General features: G+C 51.7%; 8 protein-coding genes across 8 annotated transcripts; 4 read left to right on the top strand and 4 right to left on the bottom strand.

The window, feature by feature from the left end:
- Positions 1–614: 614 nt before the first annotated feature.
- On the top strand, positions 615–1,292 carry CC1G_09361 (hypothetical protein; the record flags this gene model as incomplete). Its single annotated transcript, XM_001831951.2, has 1 exon — positions 615–1,292. One exon carries the CDS (start codon positions 615–617, stop codon positions 1,290–1,292), a length of 678 nt encoding a protein of 225 aa, XP_001832003.2.
- A 674-nt stretch (positions 1,293–1,966) lies between these two features.
- On the top strand, positions 1,967–4,109 carry CC1G_09362 (other/FunK1 protein kinase; the record flags this gene model as incomplete). Its single annotated transcript, XM_001831952.2, has 8 exons — positions 1,967–2,401; positions 2,457–2,525; positions 2,575–2,658; positions 2,714–3,350; positions 3,405–3,574; positions 3,631–3,863; positions 3,928–4,024; positions 4,080–4,109. The coding sequence occupies 8 exons, from the start codon at positions 1,967–1,969 to the stop codon at positions 4,107–4,109; spliced, it is 1,755 nt and encodes a 584-aa protein (XP_001832004.2).
- Positions 4,110–4,978: 869 nt separating this feature from the next.
- Positions 4,979–7,689, bottom strand: CC1G_09363 (other/FunK1 protein kinase; the record flags this gene model as incomplete). The annotated part of the gene is made up of 6 exons (XM_001831953.2): positions 4,979–5,740; positions 5,802–5,974; positions 6,038–6,851; positions 6,910–6,993; positions 7,049–7,120; positions 7,177–7,689. 6 exons carry the CDS (start codon positions 7,687–7,689, stop codon positions 4,979–4,981), a joined length of 2,418 nt encoding a protein of 805 aa, XP_001832005.2.
- Positions 7,690–9,222: 1,533 nt separating this feature from the next.
- CC1G_09364 (other/FunK1 protein kinase) lies at positions 9,223–11,653 on the top strand (the record flags this gene model as incomplete). The annotated part of the gene is made up of 5 exons (XM_001831954.2): positions 9,223–9,738; positions 9,787–9,870; positions 9,927–10,593; positions 10,644–10,807; positions 10,862–11,653. The coding sequence occupies 5 exons, from the start codon at positions 9,223–9,225 to the stop codon at positions 11,651–11,653; spliced, it is 2,223 nt and encodes a 740-aa protein (XP_001832006.2).
- Positions 11,654–12,052: 399 nt separating this feature from the next.
- Positions 12,053–12,818, bottom strand: CC1G_09365 (triacylglycerol lipase; the record flags this gene model as incomplete). Its single annotated transcript, XM_001831955.1, has 3 exons — positions 12,053–12,094; positions 12,151–12,361; positions 12,421–12,818. The coding sequence occupies 3 exons, from the start codon at positions 12,816–12,818 to the stop codon at positions 12,053–12,055; spliced, it is 651 nt and encodes a 216-aa protein (XP_001832007.1).
- A 1,018-nt stretch (positions 12,819–13,836) lies between these two features.
- CC1G_09366 (hypothetical protein) lies at positions 13,837–15,675 on the bottom strand (the record flags this gene model as incomplete). Its single annotated transcript, XM_001831956.2, has 3 exons — positions 15,347–15,675; positions 14,495–15,289; positions 13,837–14,436 (listed from the first exon to the last, which is right to left on the bottom strand). The coding sequence occupies exons 1-3, from the start codon at positions 15,554–15,556 to the stop codon at positions 13,837–13,839; spliced, it is 1,605 nt and encodes a 534-aa protein (XP_001832008.1). The 5' UTR covers positions 15,557–15,675.
- Positions 15,676–16,510: 835 nt separating this feature from the next.
- Positions 16,511–18,228, top strand: CC1G_15119 (hypothetical protein; the record flags this gene model as incomplete). Its single annotated transcript, XM_002910433.1, has 6 exons — positions 16,511–16,541; positions 16,813–17,071; positions 17,183–17,233; positions 17,532–17,814; positions 18,004–18,034; positions 18,134–18,228. The coding sequence occupies 6 exons, from the start codon at positions 16,511–16,513 to the stop codon at positions 18,226–18,228; spliced, it is 750 nt and encodes a 249-aa protein (XP_002910479.1).
- Positions 18,229–18,294: 66 nt separating this feature from the next.
- Positions 18,295–20,757, bottom strand: CC1G_09368 (other/FunK1 protein kinase; the record flags this gene model as incomplete). The annotated part of the gene is made up of 6 exons (XM_001831958.2): positions 18,295–19,074; positions 19,128–19,294; positions 19,352–19,982; positions 20,037–20,120; positions 20,173–20,241; positions 20,302–20,757. 6 exons carry the CDS (start codon positions 20,755–20,757, stop codon positions 18,295–18,297), a joined length of 2,187 nt encoding a protein of 728 aa, XP_001832010.2.
- Positions 20,758–20,989: the final 232 nt, after the last annotated feature.

Consider the following 20,989-nt stretch of genomic DNA (forward strand, 5'->3'; position numbering starts at 1 on the left):
TGGTCAGTGGGGCTTTCGATTGTATGTAGTTTTATACCAGGCTTCTTTCCGTATATCCGAAATTGTAGCTATCGCTTTTTTCCATTGTTACTAAAGTCCATAAATGCTCAATACATTTTTCTTCTTTCATGGCTTCACTCTTGTTCTCGTCTTGTAAGGATTCGTAGGACCGCGGAAGTGTTCTTCCCTCTGAATTGTCTGGTTTTTGAAGCGTTCGTGCTACGACTCTCTTACATGAAGGCAGAGGTACGAAGGCCTTTGTTTAATCTCGCCCAATTCTGTACGTTTGTTTGACAGATGATTTATTGAAGACGTTTATACACAAGCATTGTCAAGGATAGGCAGGATGAACAGGATATACCTTTGAAAGATGGATTACATGATCGCTTAAACGCCGGTCCCAAAGGTCTCGATGGGCCAAGCGCTACCACTGACGCCCGTGGCATAGGCTTTGACATGGCTACCTGGGCCGAAATTGTTGATCCCCGCTTTGACCTATCGTCAAGGACGCGTTTTGGCTTGAGTGGGTTCAGCGTATATAAGTCGGGTGGAATCTCGACGAGCTGGATCATCCACCAACCTCCACATCTATCCATCCAACGCTGATTCAGACGATGTCCGCCCCAATCCCGAACGACGCAGTCCATGTGTTGACTCTTCCTGCGCACACTCTCATCAAACTTGACGGCCCTTCTGGTCCCCGTGCCATTCAAGAGTTGAACGAGAATGAACGCGTGGATTACGCATATATCCTTCCTCGAAGAGAGATAGCGTGCATCACGGTTGTCAGTCTCATGTCCAATGGTTCCATGGCACCCAGACTCGTAGAGCTCGGTAGGTACGCGACATCTACTTCGCTTCGACTCGAGCTTGTAGAAAAGGTCATCACCCCTCATGCGAAAGTGGCCGAGAAGAATACGCTCCGTCTGGACTTTGCCTCCTATGTCAGGGAGATGGAAATTGAGACGCCGGAGCCGGTGAGCACTTTTGATGAGGTCGTCAAACGGTTTGTTCTCAAGAGGAGCGAAGATGACCCTGGTTTTGTCATTACTTGGGCGTATTTCATTGCGTCCCAGCTGTTGAAATGGGTCAGGGAAGTACACGAATCGGTGACGGCGCTGTCCGCGCTACCCAATCTTCACCGCGACAGTTTCATCGGTTTATATCCTGTCAACGCACTTCGGGTGGGAGGGTTCATCTATGACCCTTACGCTAATATTATCACTCCCATTTTGCTGGTTTCCCCACAGACGGCGATATGCAAGGATACGAATCGCCACCCCGGATTCTAGTACATCTTTACTATTTGCCCTTAATTACGATTTCTCCTCATGTTCCATTCGATTTTGTTTTTCAATTAGATGAAATGCGTCTCCACCTGTTTACAACTCCAACTTGGCTTAGAATCTAACTTGGAATACGCCGACTGAATTCGCCGCGCCCCTGCAGCGATCAAGCGTCTGGTGGCTGTGTCCACTTTACGGCCGGTTCATTCGCGTTCGAAATCCAAAGCGCTCGCAAAACCAAGGCGTGAATTCAAGCTCTACTGGTTTCTACAAGCTTAGAGAGAGCCTATTGGAATCCTAGATACTATTTATCATTATCCTAAGTGATGTGATTGGCTTCGGTTTATCGCATTTGGGTCGATGTGTAGCCCCGCGTCGGTGGGCGTTACAGTGGCTGTAGTGTCAATGCTCGAATAATCAGTTTAGTCGTACGTCTTTTGTATTTAAGTATTCTTGAATAATCGACTCCAATCGGTGAACAATAACGAGTCAATCCTTCGTGGCTCGAACTTGGAACTTCGTGTGGTTCGCGATCACATGGTGGACTGTGGGAAAGTTCGGTTGCAGATATCTGATGTCCGCCGTGGCTCGCGCGACCGCGGCCACAGCTTGACTTCTAACCACCACCATCTCCGAATCTATCTGCGTCGAAACCTCTATCTAGTAGATTCTCTGTCACAATGTCCAGCGAATTCTCGACGTGTCAGGTCGATGAATTTTTCAAATCTTATCTCCCAGACCACAGGATGCACTTCGACGCTGTTATTGCAGACCTGAAGAAACAAAAGACTCTCGTCGATCGTAGCCCGTCCCAGCAAAAGCGCAGTCGTTCTTCGTCATCGAAGAATAGGCCCGCATTTTCCCATGTCTTTAAGACGCTCAACAACTTGTTCCAAACTGGGTCTGCAGCACCCAATCGAGTTCTAAAGTCCTTTCAGACCGTCGGGAACGCGGTTCGCAAAGCCCTGGGGAAGGCCAAAGCGCCAACCAACGAACGGGGCATTCGGGTGGATGAAAGCAGCGAGAAAGGCGCCAGTGCCTATCTTACAACGAATCTTCGTTCTCCAGCCCATCTGACGGATGTCGTGGTCCCGATTGAGATCACAACTTCAAAGGTACGTGACGTTCATTTCGAACATTATTGTGGTCCTAACGCACCCCATTCTTCAGGAAACCAAAATCATGACTCACGCCGCAATGATTCTTAACCGCGATGCTCGGCGAGAATTCTCATACGCGGTATGTCGGATCGCACCCCTACCGTTTCTTGATGCTGATTTCCCTGCAGGTCACGATCGAAAATCAAAACCTGTCAGTGTGGTACCTGTCCAGGGCCGTGGCCGTCAAGTCTAAGCCATTTGATATGCAACAGGTATGCCTCAAGTCCGTTAGTCTGCCACTGGGTACTGAAGACCTTTTTATCGCAGCACGCAGATCTCCTCGTCCAGCTTCTCGTCTCGTTGTTCTGCTCTTCGAACGAGCAGTTGGGATACGATCCGCTCGTAACACTCCTCCCAGACAGGAGCTTCGTGTATCAGCTCCCTCCCGATGGCGACAGGACCTTCCCTTTGTTCTACAGAACGTTGGGGGTCATCTGCGACCGCCAATCCGCACACCTCTGCGAGCGTCAGTCCCGAGTATGGAAAGTCGAGCAGGTGACCTCTGCCTCACATCCACAGAGAGTTTCGGGGACGTCGACCATGGTTTTGAAGGATTCGTCCATCGATGCTCTCGCACCCGTCGAATCGGACGTACAACACAGGCTGTTCGGAGACATCACGGACTTTGCGCGAAACAAGAATTGGCGGTCCCATCCGTTGCTGAAGGACGCCAACAACGACGACCTGCACGCTCTCGGGGAGGCTTTGAAGGGAGATAATTTCAAGCAGTTCTTCTCATGCATTGTTTCGAAGCATGTCGCCCTGATCGACCCTATCTCCGACATGGATCAAGAGACCAGTCGTCATCGTCGAGTACGACTTGTTTACGAAAATGTCTGCACTGCGCTACACGATATCCCTACACTCGGGGAGGCCATTGATATCGTCAAGCAGACTCTTCTTGGTACGTGCCCTGGAATTTGACGCGTGCTGAATACTTATTCAGCTCGTTCGGTAGGGCTCCGCCTCATGTTTTGTGCAGGCTGGGTTCATCGCGACCTAAGCCCCGGCAACATCCTCGCCTTTCGAGCAACGTCTGACTCCCCTTGGCAAGTCAAGATCTCCGACCTTGAGTTTGCGAGGAGGTTCCCTGATTCCGAGGTCGCGACAGACTCGGAACAACTGACGGTATGTTTTATCGACTAGGTATTTAAACCGTGTGACTTACGCCCGAGTTTAATTAGGGCACACCTCACTTCATGGCCTATGAGCTACTGCGCTCGCAGTATCTTCTCCCAGAATACACTGCGACCGGGGAACCATTTCCCTTTGACCCAGAGGTTTCCGTTATTCACAACTACCAGCATGACTTGGAGGCAGTTTGGTGGATCATTCTTTGGTTGGTGTCAACGAGGGTGAAACAGAAGCTTTCCCGCACATTCGGCGAGGACATGTTCAAGCAGCACGTCACCCCCCTGTACGCAAAGTCTCGATGCTGCGTCTTGACAATCCCGCTCATGCGTGACACCGACCTTCCCAAGGCCCTTCCCTCCTCACTGCGGTCCTCCTCCTTTCTCCGTTGCCTTGACACTCTGCGGCGAGATCTTCATCACCAATACCTCGCTCGAAATGGAGATGGTAAACAGAGCGACATCGGCACTTACTCTGGGATTGTATGTGACTCATTTCCCAGATTCCTCCGCGGCATAGAACCCTCTCGTGATGATTGGGGATCCATTCAGCTCATTGTCGAGAGTGAGCGCCTCGAGAGGCGAAGGAGAAAATTAGAGGCCATGCGTCAGCAAAAAGCGGGATCCCGCCCAGCTGACAATCTTATTCGACCCGAGAAGCGCAAGAGAGGCCCCGAACGGAATCAGCAACCATCTAAAAGGACTCGCGCTTCAGCTGCAGTGCCCGTCGAGCGAAGGGGCCCTGTCACTCGATCAATGACCAGGAACGCTCGCGTGGTGACAAGATCAATGGCTCGCCAGATGGAACAGGCGAACAAGGGACGTCGCTGATTGCACCGTAATGGCATTATGTATGTTTGTACTGCAATATGTTTAGAAGTTCATATGGAATGACCTAGTCTTGAAGCTTGAAGCTCCATGAGGGAGCGCGAAAAGGGAATCCTGATGCATACGACTAATGAGAGCTGTAGTTGTCTTAGCCTACCTTTGGTCCATGCCGCGCGAAATGAAAACGGTCAAGGGGTGAATCAATGAGGGTAGTAAGAAGGTAAAGTTCAAGACACACTCCCCAACGCACCCTCTCCAAACGCAAACAAATCAATGCGATCTACAGCTCTAAGGGCACGTCTCTTTACAACGACGGTCGATATTTCCGAGTAAACTATAAAGCTATCCTCCTTCCCTCTCTCGTAGCAGACTGTTTTCGAAAGTGTGCTCGGTGTACCCCTCGGTATCACGATGTTTGGGGTGAAACTGATAATGGATGTATTGATGTTGATAAGTGTACACAAAAATAATTCTGAAGCCCGTCGACCTGCGAGAAATACACTGTAGTTCCCTGTAACCTTCCTTGGGCTAAATGACATATGTGCAAGTCTGGCAGCATTAGGACTCAGCGTGTTCAGCAATGGCGAGATCGCTTAAAAGGTCTCTTCTCATCATTCTGAGGCGTATTGGGGGTAGTCTTGGTCATCGACCTAGTTACGGGTCTCATAGACACGTCGCCGGGGAGGGTCTCGTTTTGACCAAGGTGCCCATTCGGTAAGGCGGCATATTTCCGTGGTTCCACTCTGCCATTGCCGCTGCTCTTACCCACAGTAGAGGCCTTCTTTGCTTCGTCGCTAGTCCCTTCCATCTTTGAGGCCTTGCGCTTTAGCTCTTCTTTGCGGACTGTCTTTGACACAATCAATTTGACAGGCGCCCATTCGTCCCTCCTGGCACGCAATCCAGAGAAGAAGTCCGGAAAGGTTGTTCCCAGAATGCGTGAATAGGAACCAATTATGGTCTGCTTGTTGGTGGCATTCCGATTGACGTACTCCCGCTTCAGATCTTTTCGGACCTTCTCGAGCCCTTCAAGGATGGTTGACCGGAAAGGTCGGGGCAATGAGCGGAGCAGGTCTTGCTCCTGTGTTAGGGAATACGACAGACAGTGGTTGCGCCCCTTGATATAAACACCAGACATGGTCTGTTGGAATGTCTCTTTTCCAAACGCTCGGGGGAGATTCTGCCTCACTCGCATTGTCACGAGCCAGAGCAAGATCCACCATAGAGATTCGAGATCGTGCTGGGGGTTGTGAATGATTACTGTGTTGCTTGCCTCGGAAGTATCAGTGAGGATAAGCTGTGAGCTTTGGACCTCGACAGCCATGAAGTACATGGTTCCCTGAAATGTGAAGCGAGTGAGTTTCAATTGAGACTATGTGACCAAGATCGTGGGACATTACCGTTTTGACCTCCGTACTTGCAGTTGCTGTAGGGTTGCCCGGAAAACGTTTGGCGTACTCGAGATCGGACAACTTGACCTGCCATGGTGTACCTGGCGAGGAACGATGGGCGAGTATGTTTCCGGTGCTGATGTCCCGGTGAACCCATCCCGCGCAGAACATCAGGGTAAGAGCTGTAATCGAATGATAATCAGTGGCCGCTACAGCAAGCCTCAGAAAGCTTGGACGCCACTTACCCAAAAGACATTGCTCTAGGATATCAACTGCCTCTCCCATGGTGTGGACGTTGTGAAGTGGGGTGCATACGTTCTTGTAGATGAATCTGCACTGTTGTTTCGGTTCGAAGGGCCGAGAAAGATCATCTCCATCTGTACTTTCGACACTGCTTCCACAGTCTGACATGTCGTCTTCAAATTCATAATCATCGTCATCCAAACCATTTGTGGCCTGGTATTTACGAATCGTCTCAGTAGCATTCTCCTCCAAGGGCTCGACATTCTGGAAGGTGTCAGGGGCATCCCATGCCTGACTTGCGACAGGAAGGCTAGGGCTCCCAACGTGCTCGTCGATAATGCATGAGAAATAGTTCCTGTACATCTTTCCGTCGCCTTCCAGCAACTGTGCCAAAGCCGCCTTCCTTTCCTCAGATAGGTCCTTCAACAACTCGTGCTTTCGCCATTCCGTTTTCCCAAAGGTGTCGATGTCAAGGAATAGATCTCTCTGGATGTCCCCCTCCGTCGGTGTGTTGCGATAAAGGGAGACATCCTTGAGTATCATGTCGTGCGTACCCGGGACCCGACTATGATCCTTCGCGGAGACGACTTGCATAACCTTCCAGATGCGGGTGTTGCGCCCAACCAGGTTTAGAACACGAAATTCGGAGAGTGAACCGAGGGTGAGATAGAAGCTGCTATCCGTCCTCTCGCCACTGGGCGGGAACTCGTAGACGTAGTCTTTATCCCCCACCAACGTGACAAGTGGGTCAAATCCGAGTTGCTCGTCGGTGGCGCAAAATAACGAAACCAGAATCTGGACAAAGAGGTCGGGGTGCTGAAAGACGGGGTTAGATATGAAACGATCTCAAAGGACTAATTAATGTTGAACGTACCTCGACCATACTGAAGGATCTGGATTTGGCCGAATGCGAGCGAGAGAAATACCAAAGAGAAACTCGATCGTTCTCAATGGTAATCTAGAACAGAGGACAATGAGTACCGGTCTACTGGCAGTGTGAACACAGGACTTACACCGTAGGTCCATTTTCGGCGTGCATCATCGGTCATGGCGTGGTTGACGTGAGACGCGAGCTGAATGCGGTTCTGAACGCGCTCATTAGTGGTATATTCAGACAATCCCGGATACAGTGCTCTCATACCTGATAAACCTCGCCCGGCGAACGATTTAGTTTGAATTCAAAGGGCACTGCAATGTCGGTGATCGAAAGTCGCTTGTTCAAATTCGTGTTTCTTGTCATCGCTGCGTCAATCCGATGATCCGACCCTTCGATGGGGGACTTGAGACGAGCATGGGGGCACATGCGAATGGAATGACCATTGACAGTGGCACCTTTCACCTTGCGCAGGCTCTCAATGACCGATGCACCGATTGTCGCCAAAGAGTCGAAAACCATTATCTCGTTGGGCTTCTCCGCGTCGTTGGCGTCGGTACTCTCCTCGATAATGGCGGGCGGGCGGAAGTTGTTGAAGACATGGGAATATACCTTTCTTCCGTCTTCACTCGAGGATACTGTGGCCTTCTTCTTCTTCGACTTTGCGCGTGGTACGAGGACGTTCTCCTTCTTCAGGTTTGCTATGACCGATATGACGGTCCTCTTGTTGCACTTGGGCATGTAGTGATTGAGGAATTCTTCGATCGAGCAGCCGACCATCTCTGAGTTCATCACTTCCGCGATCCCTCCTCGGAGCTGCGTGGTTGTGGCATTAAGCCCTGCCCTAGCTGGTGCGGTTCGCGGAGTTACCAGCTTCTTAGCGAGGGCGCTCCAATGGGTAGATCTTTTCTTGCCCGGGGGCGTTCTATTCGAGGCGAGTCAAGTGGCCAAGTTGGACATACAAAAACGGCAACGAGTAAAGCGTCATCGTTGCGCTCTGGGTACTTTGGATATAGAGAGTATACTTCGTATTCTGTTAACGGCCAACTCCCGCAATGGATGGTAGTGGTTGAAGATCAACAGGCGTTTCAACCATCCTCGCTTTCTAGTCCCGCTCTGCAGCATTGATGGCGATCATTGTCCAGCTGTTTCGATTCGGAAAATACTACCCACGCCAAGCCATATCAATTTCTCCCGTGGCGTTTGTCCGCGAAATGCATTGCCGCTCAAGCCATACGAGATGAGGGAGGAGATAATATCAATATCGATCTAGCTTCTAATCACCATACTGGAAGACAGTGTGACAGTGACCACCTAGACCCGGACTAAAATAAAAGCATGAGTTACAAAGGCACAGTGATTGTGATACGGTGGTCTGAGCGGGAGTGGCAATGGCAGTGAGAGAAATGACAACGGGCTCAAAAGTGTATTTCAGTTAGCAATATATCATACAGCCACCAGTAGCTTGAGCCTCGAGTGAAAGCTTCGGTTAATAATCAGACCTGTGTGTACATAATTGTATGCGTGGTGGTCGGTTACTCTAGGGTTAGATGGCGTTGGGCTACTTGCAACATAAAGTCAAGAATAATAGCAGACCTGTGGGTTGAGAAACCGTATGACTACTCTACAGTGACGTACTGTACAGAGTCCAACGTTGTCGACGGTCAACCTTGGTCATCCATGTCGACATTTCTACGTTTCTTAGGAACTTCGACAGTGGGCGAGGGGGTAACGGCGTTCCCGTGGACCCTGGTCCTGATTTCGGTGGCTCTCGGTCGACCATAAGTTCGACGGGGGCCACAAATCACTGAGATAGAGGCGGCTACAGAACGAGGTTTTCAGCTCTCTGGGAAGTGATTCTATCATATCCTCGTCGCCCAAGATGATCTCCATGAACAAGCCACTCCATACCCCAGCGTGTGGCGGGTCGACTCACTGTTGGAAGCAAGCTTGTCCGAAATTTCTTGACAACGTCCAGAGGGGAACCTAGGTGAAATCCGGAAAGAAAACTCTCCAAAAAATCCGGATATTTTTGCTCAAAAAGGATCTAGGTTCCCCCTAGGTTTTCCGGGGTCCTGTCGCTGCCCAGCTGTGATATGAAGAAAATGTTGGGTCGAAGGCTTGCGCTGCGGCATTCGACGAGCATCTTCGCGATCACCTGGCGCATCGTGGGAACTGTGCTGCCAGCCGGTGTTGATGGTACGGTGGCAATGCGTCCGTCACCTCTTGTCCCATTCACCATCCATCCGCGATACCTGACAACCCATTCCTTATCGCTTTCGTCTAAGTATCGTTCTCAGAAGTCATCTCGATATGAACGCTGATATATCCACATGCAAATCCGAGGATTTCCTTGAGAATTACCTACCCGACCACGAAATCGAGTTCAACACCGTGATTCAAGACCTCAAGAAACAGGGGATGCTGGTTGCTCGACCTTGGTCTCTGAAACAGGTAGAATCTTCGCCCGCCAAAAGGCCACCGTTTACGCATACGTTTAAGTCTTTCAAAACTGTGTTCCTATCCCGTACCACCAATTCCACCCGCGTCATGAAGACGCTGCAAACGATCGGTAACGCCGTTCGTAAAGCGCTCGGCAGGGCCACAAATTGCGAGGTCAACGACTGCTCCATCAGAGTGGAGGGCAACCGGGGATGCATAACGTCGAACTTGGATAGCACCTTGCATCCCACGGACGTCGTAGTGCCGATGGCAGCCATTCCAGACGATTCCGACGACCACCCATCATCGAGCCAGGAAACTCGGCGGTTGCTGACTTGGGGCTCTGATATTTTGGACGAGGATGCTCGCCGCCGATTTTGTTTTGCAGTAAGCTGCTTCCCACCACAGCTCATTCCTTTCTAACTAAGTCCCCAGTTGACGGTCGAAAGGACCGAAGTAACCCTTTGGCGCCTATCCCGGTCTTATATCATGAAGTCTACCCCATTCGACATGACTCAAGTATGCATTCCCCGCCTTCTGTGTCTGTCTCGTTCTCTAACCGTGTTCTTGTATAGCACGCTGACCTTCTCATTCGAATGTTCGTCGCCTTCTTCTGCGCGCGCTCACCACAACTGGGTTACGATCCCCTTGTCACTCTTCTTCCCGACATGTCGTACGTCTATGAACTCTCGTCGCACAGCCCCGAGTTCCCCCCGGTTTACTACAAGACGACTACCCTTCTCTGGGACCATTGTCCACCTCTGGCCACTGGTCGGCACCTGCGTATATGGGAGGTTGAGCAGGTGTGCTCCCCGTCTGATCCAACCAGAGTCCAGGGCACGACGTTGAAGGCCCTGAAGGATGTGTCTGTGGACGCCGATGCGCGACTGGAGCCTGACGTCCAGGACGAACTTTTCAACGACATCGTGGAGCTAGCAAGCGACGACAACTGGCGCTTGAGACCCATCTTGAAAGATTTTCCTCAGTCTGACATCGATTCACTGGCGGAGGCGCTGGAGGATGGGAACTTCAAGCAGTTTTTCTCCTGCATCTCAGCCAAGCACTTCGGCGAGCCTGACTCGACATTTCCTGCGTCGACCATCCCCTTGAAAAGATCTCAGTCCAACACGAGCCGTCAACCAAGGCGTCGTTGCTTTTTCATTTACGAGCACGTCTGCACGCCGCTTCACGATGTCAAGACCCTCGGCGAGGCTGTTGACATCATCAAGCAGTCATTGATACGTGAGTCCATTCCTTGCTTTTTCTTTACCGGTCATCCTCACCTCCAACAGCTCTTCGACTCATGTTTTGCGCAGGATGGATTCACCGCGACATCAGCGCCGGAAACATCTTAGCCGTTCGCTCATCTCCAGACGCTCCGTGGCGCGTGAAGCTTGCCGATCTCGAATTCGCGTGCCGATTCCCTGGTCCAACTGAAAGTAAGGGGAAATTTACGGTAAGCTGTCCGTTCGTATCTTGCCTCAATAGAACCTAATCTTCGATTCCAAAGGGGACACCCCAGTTCATGGCTTCGGAGATGTTGGACGGCGAGTGTATTCTTCCAACGTTCGTTGGTGGGGATGAAGATGAGGACGAGGAGGCACCTAGTGACCCCAGCGTGCCCGCTGTACACAACTACCAGCACGACCTTGAGTCCCTTTGGTGGATTCTACTGTGGTTAGCGACCACGAGGATTAACCAGGACCTCCCGAAGAGATTCGGCCAAATTTACTTCCAACAGCGAGTCGACAGTCCGTATGCATCTACGCGACTCCAGCTCTTCCTTCAACCCCTCATCCGCGCGCGAGATCTCCAGGAATCGTTACCCGAGAGTTTACAGTCCTCCTTCATCACCAGCCTCGATCGTCTGCGATATGACTTGTACGCGGGATACGTCAGGCGTAATCGGAGTTCCAGACAAGCTGACTCTGGCGCTTATTCTCGCGTTCTGACGAAGCCGTTCGCGCAGTTCTTCGAAGCTTTGGAGGGATCCCGGGATGAATGGGCAGGTTTAGAGCTGATTGGGGAGGGCGACTCTTCGGAATCGGGATCCGTAGACAGCAAGGAGGGCGACGTGCATCCGGAGGCATCGGCTGCGCCAGTTTCTCTGCCTCCAATACCACCACCATCCCGAAAGCGCAGAGTAGCCGATTCGGAGCAAACCCAGCAGCCTTCGAAAAGGGCTCGTATGTCTCAAGCCGCGGTACCGCCCAAGAGAAATGGCCCTATCACAAGATCGATGACGAGGAATGTAGGTCGGGTTACGCGGTCTATGACCCGACGCCTTCAGAAGGAAAAGTAGATTATACGTAGTCTGTTAGCATGGGTAGGGTAGTTGCCCTTTTCGAATAAGACTGGTTCGTTGGTCTTGATTGACGAGACGCCTCTCGTGAAGCAATCGTAAGTCCATTGTAGTTTCACTCAGGCAATGGTCCTTCGTTGTTATGAAGTGATGGTTGGGAGACCCTTGAATTAAGTGCCGGATTAAGATGTTGCATTTAAGGCGTGTCATTTCGGATAGGGGTAGCCCAATGTCCTAGTTGGTCGACATGGAAGCAAGTACATTCTCTCAGCCTGTATTTGTCAGGCGTTCAATTGGTTCGGGGGGTTGGAACACAAAGGAAATTTGCAGTTATCTTATCTCGAAGTGAATACTGATCTCGTTCCGCCTGTTCAGAAAATCAAACACTCCATTCACTTCCTAAACACGGAACGCGACCCATCGTGCTGCAGGATCCCAAGACTGCGGTAGAGGTGCGATCAATCTCAAAAGACTGGAACATTCAAGGTCACACTTACCGATTTGTAGTTCATATGCGGGTCAGTGACGAGTGGCAAACCTTCACAGATCTTATCGCCGTCGTTGCAGAACGTCTTGCGTCTGTTCTCCATCGCACCAGGGAGGGCTCGTTTAACGTAGGGGTCACCGAAGGTGATAACGCCATTAATGCGGGATTGAACGCTACTGGCGAGTTGAGCTGCCGCGAGGTGTACGACCTGGGCACCTTGGCTGTAAGATTTAGATCAGCATTTGTGTTCGTCTCACCATGCATTCCCCACCAGACTTACCTATACCCACTCAAGAAAATCTTCGCCGACGGGCAGCTCTTCGCAATATTCGCTGCAGCAGTGGCCATCGTCTTTGCTCCCTCTTTGTCACCACCCTGAAGATACCCGAGGTAGCTCGCGGCATACGAGATACCAGCGAAACTCAATGTCCTCGAGCTCGGCAAGACCTTGATCAGGTTGTCTCTGAAGCCTGGGCCGACGACTTCGCCGAGGGTGGGTGTTTCAGCTGTTCCTCGTGCGAAGAGGACGTGCACGGAGCGACAGGTTACCTGACGCGCTTCGAGGAGGTCGCGGATGTCGAGGTCGTCGTGTTCGATGATGGGATTGGGAATAGGAACGGGCGTGGCGAGAGTGAGTGATGCAAGTGTGATGAGAGGTAGAAGAGGTGAAAGTCTCATTGCGGGATGGAGGAACTGGGCTGGTAAATTGAGGCCTAGAGAGCTGGAGAATCAGATAGGGATGACTATACAGGTTTTATAGCTGGAAACTCGGTTGGCTAAGAGATGTGAAGAATTGATTGAGCTATCGTAAGATGAAATGGCCTGCTAAGTGCTAAAATTCTTACCGCTCCCGTGACCCCTCTAATCCGCGTTGCGAAGAGGTAGAGCAGCATCTCGAGGACATTTTTGTGATCTCTGAAGAAGATACATACATTGACTGCCTACACCATAATTCTGTGATCTAGTTCCATCATTCGACCGACGTCTCAGCTCGGGGTTAAGTCGATACGCACCCACGATTGATAGATGTTCTTTGAAACCTTTTCCATTGTGAGGAGATCTGCAGTGATACATCATGTCAATCCCTACTTCGACAGTCTTGGGGACATCTACGACTTGCTTAGATGCGATGGAGATGGAGCAGTCTGATCTATCCGCCTTCACTGATTAGTCCCAGAGACCAAGTCCCAGGCGCTGTCCATTGGTCATGACTCGAAAAAAATGTCCTAATATCTATTCGATGTGTTTTGCGACAGTTCCTGATCTGTCCTTGTACGCCACCCCTCTTTGTTTCACCCTGATTCCCGACTCGAAATTGACCTCCTCGTCGCTTATCAAGGGCACGCCATACTTCATGCCTTGCTAAATTACGACAACTGGACCATCCCTTCACGGGGGCGCGAGGACAACGACAAACATACAACAACCTCGAGTTGGCAGCAGCGAGCCCAGTAGAGACCTCCGCCAATCCACCTCACCAGCCGTTTGAACTCATATATGATCCATTGTTTATGTTACTCAAGGAGTCTTTTGCCATACCCACTTAGTACATTTTTCCCCCTTCGGTATGGTAGTTAAGGTTCCCAAAGTCGAACTGTAGTAAGCAGCGATTCTGCATTGGTCCCTAGGCATTAGATATTTTACTGTACCAAAGACCGGTGCCACAGATTGTACTTAACAACGAGGCGAATTACCACTAGCTGTCTCCTCCCTTTCCAAACCTCTCCACGAGCTTCCCAAACTCAGCCTTTACCCTGTCCATCTTGTCCTTGGTGACCGAAATATTCAGCACCAGGTCTCCGTTCTCTAACCAACCGTTCGTAAAGAGGATGTTGACGACTGGGATAGGGGAAGGCGACAATCGATAATGCGTGAGCGTTCTCCCTCCCTTTCCACCTTTCATCGCCGGACCCCAGCCCAAGAACGCTATCCTCGCGATGCTGGCATTCGTCATCAGCATCGTCTCGTCCGTCCTCTCCGTCACTGGAAGTGCAAGCCCTCCAAGCCACTGCGCATCGACGATCTGGCTGGTTTTGTAGCTGATAAGGAAGTCGTCCACGCGAGAGGTGGTGGCACGGGTTTTGGCGAGGGTGTAGGCGATTTGGTAGAGAGGTTGAGAGGATAGTGAGTGAAGGTAAGGGGAGGGAGATGGAGAAGTCGTGAAGATGGGGTAGGAGATGGACGTGACGCTGTTGTGAGGGTAATTGGATAGTTTGGCGGGGTATGTCGAACGAATTGAGGCTACATTGCCTAGGCTGACGGTTCGATTCCTATTAGGGTCGTCCTTGTACAACGACTACCATGACCAGTCAGTGGACCAGCTTTGAATAGGCTAATAATTGGAGAAAACGCACCTGAAGAAGCCAAGCCAAAACAACATCCCCACCCGAAATCCTCGTGTCCGTCAGCCCATTGTCCTCGGCCTCCTTCCTCGTTTCGTTCGCCAGTCGTGTATGGATGTCGCGAGGGAGGACCACATGTGTTGTCGAAGCACCATAGACCCATTTCTGGATGAACAATCCAATCAACCACACGATGATTTGGAGAAGGTTTACGATTTTCATCGGTGGAGGGTACCGTCTCAAGTCTTCGGGGAAGCCAGAGCGTGAAGTCGCTGGGGAACCGGGTTTGGATCCTGCTTCCGTCCAAGGTAACAATGCGTCCAGCGCTTCATTTCTCTCCTTATCCTCCAACAGCTTCTCCAGCTCCTCGTCCAAAATCTCCTGCAGTGGGTTCGGGTGTAGGCCAGGGGTCGAAGGGTACCACGGCACCGTCCATTCCTTTCCATTGAGCTCGGCGTCCAACGCATGAAGGAACATCGAGTTACCGACGGCATCGAAGAGCCCGTGAGAGTAGGTCACTCCGATGCAGGTGTACCCCAACTCCCCGTTCTCGGGGCCAGGCGGGAAGTAGGTGAAGTGCCAGTGGGTAATCGGTGTGCCGTTTTTTGCGTAGTCGGCCAAGGAACCGAGTTTGTGTCTGCCGTCGTCAGGGATGAAGAGCGAGACCGGCGGACATGGCGAGAACGTCCCCAATGGCAGTTCAATGAAATGTGAAAGCGGGACGGAGGAGGTTCGGGAAGTGACGCAGTACGTTTCGTAGTCTTCACGCAAGTCGGAGAGGGCGGTTGGGACATGGACTAGGTAACGCTAGAGTGCATTCTCTAGGCATTAGGGAGCAGAAATGGAACCGGTTGAGCGACATACTCGTTTTCCAATCATCTCCACTCGACCAGCCATGGTAGGCCACTTCTCGACAACTCGATCGAGCGCCTCGCGGATCTTCTCTGTTTCGACAATGCCTTCGACGATCCATGCTTTCACCATGCTTGCCAGTGCAGCTGGCATGTCCATAAAGGTGAGAGGGTAGATAGCAGCATTTGGAGGCAGCTTGGGTGTTGACGATTTCCGTGCCATGCCTCCGTCCGTAGTCCTGTGAGATCGATGAGGCGGTGGTTGCACAAAGGGAAATAGAAGGAAGCAGCTGTGCCTGAGCCGCTGGCAGGTAGTGTTATGAGAGCGCAGTCGAAATCTGCTGGGAGAACATGGTGGTTTTTAACAGAGCGCGAATGGAGCGCGGAGGCATTTGCCATGTGGCATTCTGGCGTTCTCATTCTCCATCCGTTTCCGTTTCGGCCTCAGTGACAGCGTATGTACGTCCTCTATCCGCAAAAGCCGCCGTTTCAAAATGATATGCACTGCAGTAAGGAGAGCAGGGCGATACGGTTATCATTGGTTCGTGGTTGTAGGATCAATGAGTTGGTAAGTAATGGAGACACGCAAGTGCCGACAAAGCTTACTATTGCTGGTTGACTGACCCGTTATTTATCGACAGCATGGCGATATCGCGGCAAAACTGTAGAATCGCATCCCTCGGGACGAGTTACAAATCTCAACAGCGTAATGGTATTCTCAGGAAGCAGGAGTAGACTAAACCTCGGCCTGGTTGAATACCCAGTTTCTTCACTCTCTGGGGCTACGCGGTCGTGTATATTCTGAGGTAACGACTTTAGCATTGGACCATGACGGTACTCTCGCAAGAGTGAGTGTATTGGCAATATGGCGAGGGTATCGCGTGGAGGTAGATAAGGTATATGAAAGGTAGACAACTGGGATCTATGGGGGTATGGGTATCATCATCGGAATGTAAGATAAGATAGTACTATAGGACTACGATACAGAAGAGGACCACGGTATTGCTCAGGGTCAGGCGTGGAACCCGGTAGCAGGGAGATATTGGAAAGGAGATGTTCATCGACGGGTCTTCTTGGCCGCTTCCTCCCGCAGCCGTCGAGCAGCCGCTCTCGTGACGGGGCCAGCGTGAAGGTTACGAGCCAAGTATCCCCGTCGGCCGCCTGGCCACAACGGGCAATGGCAGAGCCAACCCCCAGAGTGCACGATTGTGCGCAGACCGTTATCTTTACAACATGGGCAATGGCAGAGCCACCCCCCAGAGCGCATCAGAAATGACAAAATTTGACGTAGACAATGGCAGAGCCACCCTTGTAGTACACCAAAACACATATGAGACATGTCAGGCCCAAGACATGTCAGGCCCAAACACCACGACCTGCGCAGGGGGATACTGACCTGGGTTGACGATACACGCTGCGAGGAGGGCGTCGAGCAGCGGTGAAAATTGGTCACTGATTGACTAAGGGCGGTGACATCAGCACGGATGAGGCGGCCCGGGAAGGGGCGGGGACCCACGGGCGTCAGGGCCTACGCGGGTTTTTTGGATCTCGACCTCCGAATACGATGGCGAGCAACAGCCGCAGCTCAGGCTGACCGAGGGGCAACACCCGTTCTCCAACCCGGCAAGACTGACGACCTGTCGCTGCCCCGGCTCACGTCGCATCCGTTTCCTCAACCTTGTACCGCCCTCGATCGTCTTGGAATGCTGGGCGAAAATCTAGTAGAAAAGGTCTGCTGGTGCGGTACTGGGCACTGCTGGGACCCAACACACACCTCCCATCGGTAGCAGCTGATTTGCGCACAACTCGTGCACTACGAAGGCGACAGCTGCTAATGAACGTCTTGAAGCCAGACGATATGGAACGCATCCGAAGCGTGGGGAGCAGGAGCACCGACCAAGTGCGCATTCTCATTAGCATCGACAAGGCCAGCGAGATAGTGGCACCCTTTGCGTACAAGGTCATGAAGACGGTTCGACAGGTAGCATCGTAACACACAAACTGCCGCATATATATATTCGAGAACCAATGTTTATAAAATAGGAAGTATATGGGAGTATTTGTGACCCAAACACGGGAGAAATCGTGAATTAAAACTCCTCGGGTTGTCGGCTACTCTGGGATGGACATCGACTACCTACGGGCTGGCGACAGTCGCCCTTTGTCCCGACAACTTACTGGGCTGATGAGAGTTCTAGGAGTTCCTCTCTATTAGTCAGCCTGGGGGTTACGGTGCCCACGAGGCTGCTGGACCTTGGAAACACACACACACACCTTCCTTGGCATGCGACCATCACCCCCATCCGCGCTTCCATCCATCTCATCCGCTTTTCGCTTATGAATGGAGGAATTATCAGGATTTTCTGCGGCGCGCTGAGCTCGAAGTTGGCGATTGGCGATCAGATCGAGGTCGCCCCAAACCGCACGAGATTCGTCGATACCGTCGAAAAACTGAGTGAGCGACTCGCCAATCATATACGAGTACGTGCCAACGTCGTCTTGCTTCCCCTCCGCGTTCCGCATCATGTATTCGAAGAAATTTAGAATCGAGCACCAGAACAAGCCAAGACAATCAAGCGAAAGACAGACAGCGAGAGGTGAACGAACACCGATACCCCGGCACCCTGGTAGAGCCAGGGAGCTTACATAGTTCTATTTCTATCGATGTAGCGAGCCAACCTAGGGCAGACTAGCGGAATCAGTAGGTCCCCTGACCCGTCTGACCCCTGCAGTGCTTGGGTCGATTTCAGAGCTGGGTCCACTTAGGTCACTGCTGCGCTGACAGCCCACCTTCTGACAGTGGCTAGAATTTCCATTCGCCCCAGCCCTCAGTTGATATCTCGTGGATACGACAAAAATGGAAACTGTGTCTATGTTTCGTCTCAAATGCTATGATACAGACAGAATATTCGCAACAAATCTAGTGTAGAAGTTACAAAGTATTTCCTTTTTGCCACCTTGCTACTCCTTGCGTCCGAGACGTCGGGTCTGAGATCGTGTCACTGGTCCTGTTGTTCTGGTCATAGACCTAGTGATTGGACGACGCGCAACAGGAGCCCCTCCCTGTTGAGTACGACGCCTTTTGGGTGCAAATCCTTCCTCACCGGCATCCCCTAACTTGCGTTTCTTCTGCGAGGTATCTTCCGGAGGCGTAGGCTGAAGTCGAAGGTGAGCCGGGGCACTTAACTCGCTACTGGGATATGGACCTTGCGGCAGAGTTTCGACCATCAACTCCATTGACTCCCATCGAGCTCGGAAGCGGTTTGCATCGTCGAAAAAGCTTTCAAAGGCCGGCCCAGTGATAAAAGAATATGTCTGGATGTCGTAGACCTTGTCGTCGTGATTACGAGCTGCATACGCCCTGTACAAATCGCGTCGTAGGTTTTCAATGGCCACTATAAAGGGCTCGACAGCTGAAGGAATGGCTTTCCTCAACAGCCGGTCGTCGATAATGCATTTCCTGAACAGGTGCTCGCGTACCGCGCTGGTCGACATTTCCATATCTGATGTAAAGAGCTCCGAACCGAATTCCTGTGAGCGCGTCTGCTTCAACCTGGCCGTCGTTAACCAGAGGAAGATCCACCACAGAGATTCCAGGTCATGTTGGTAGTTGAAGACGACTGGGCCTTGAGGTTGAGGTTGGTCTGGGAGTACGCTATCCATATCGACTCTGTCGTCGCAGAGTTCGCGGAGGATATATGTAGATGTTCGTATTTCGCAAGCCATAAATGGAGGCGTTCCCTGTGGGCGTTATTAGCAGCCAGAAAACGGAGGCCGAAATGAGAAAGACATACAATGACCTGGCTTGCAGAAGCATTTCCTGAATGCGTAAATTTCATTGCAAATTCGAAGTCGGTCATTTTGACCTGCCACGGAGACTCTGGCGTAGAACGGACAGCGAGGATATTGCCAGGGCTGACGTCACGATGGACCCATCCTGCACAGAACATTAATCGCAAAGCTGGAGGAAGTTTGGTTGTTAGATCAATGAGCGAAAGAAGGACGACGTGATACATACCGGTGAGAGACTGCCTGATAATGTCGGTAGCCTCGCCAAGGGTTGGGATGTCGTACAGGGTCGTGCAAACATGCTCGTAGACGAAGAAACATCGACGCTTCCGAGGAGGGGACGACGGCGGTGCGAGTGGAAGGGATTCGACATAACAATCCACGATACAGGAGAAATATTCGGTGAAGCGGTCGTTCTGCAGCGCCTCAGCGATAGAGTCGATGGTAGCCGGGTCGAATGCGCTGAGAATATCGCGGTTCCGCCAATTGGGGTCCTGAGACAGCGCACGGATGTCGTGAAATAGCTGCCTCTGAATCTCAACCTCTGTCGTGGTCTCCTCGGGGACCGACACGTCTTTGAGCACCCGGTCAGAGGTACCTGGCACTCTCCTGGGGTCTGTGGAGGAAACAACCTGCTTGACCCTCCAGATGCGCGCACGTCGACCTGTGAGCTCGGGGGAGCGATACTCGGACAGGAGAGCGATGGTCCTGTAGTACACGGATGACTGCCTCTCTCCTTCCGGTGGGACCTCGTACACGTAGCTTCCATCGGGAAGCCGCGTCACGAGGGGGTCGTACCCAAGTTGCTCTTCCCTCGCAAGGAATAGAGCAACCAGTAGCCTGACGAGCGTATCAGGGTGCTAGAAATGGGGGTTGAATACTTGAGGGGGCCGGGATCTGGGGGGATCGCGTACCTGGTTTATTTTCAGTGGCAAAGATTTAGCAACGCGAGAGCGATGCATAAACCAGATAGAGAAGCAGTCGTGTTCAAAGGTTATCTAAGTTCGAATTAGCGTGGATCGAAAGCGCGGTAAGAGGAAGGAAACTCACCCCATACGCAAATTTCCGTCGAGCGTCTTCGTTCATGATACGATTAACATGAGAGATGTATCTGAGGTCCTGCGGTTTCTGGTCAGACATCGACGCCATCAATCTCAGAATTCGTGAGCATAGGCATACCTTGTTCTCGTCTTCTTCCGCCCGGTCAGTTCTGCGGCCAGTGACTCTGACAGGGACAACGACGTCGGGGGGAGAGATTTCCCCATCGCGGTTAGGCGTAATGCAGGCGTCACCGGTCGAGCCCATCGCTTGGACCTCGAACCCATTGACGGTGGCCCCTGTGATCTTTCCTAGACCTTTGCGGACAGCGTTGCCAATCGTTTGAAATGATTCAATAATGCGCTCGGGTTTCGCGGAACTAGATCGAAAAAGGGTCTTTAAACCCTTGAAGACGTGGGTGTAGGGAGGTTTCCGAGCTGACGAGGACGCTCTCCGAGCCACAGACCGTCCCCGAGCGACAAGAACCCTTTGTTTCTTGAGCGTATCCAGCACGGTGTCGACGGTATCTGTGTGGCCGTTGGGCAGGTAAGAATCGATGAATTCCTCAACGTGGCAGGTATGAATTTTGCTATCCATTTTGTGCGCCGAAAGGACTGGTATTGGTGGAAGGCAAATCGATTTCGTTTCGCGATGATGGTGGTTCAAAGACAAGATGGGACCGTCGCGCGTCTCCCATCAAACGGAAACAACGGTCTCACGAGATCATTTTTCCACGGGATCGCGTCAACTCCGATTCTATCGGAGCCTTCCCTCCAACGGAACGAGATTGAAAGGAAAGGGGAACACAGGTTCATCGAACGAATCAGGC

This window comes from Coprinopsis cinerea (genome assembly GCF_000182895.1).
Source record: "Coprinopsis cinerea okayama7#130 chromosome 9 map unlocalized cont3.9, whole genome shotgun sequence".
Classification (NCBI taxonomy): domain Eukaryota; kingdom Fungi; phylum Basidiomycota; class Agaricomycetes; order Agaricales; family Psathyrellaceae; genus Coprinopsis; species Coprinopsis cinerea.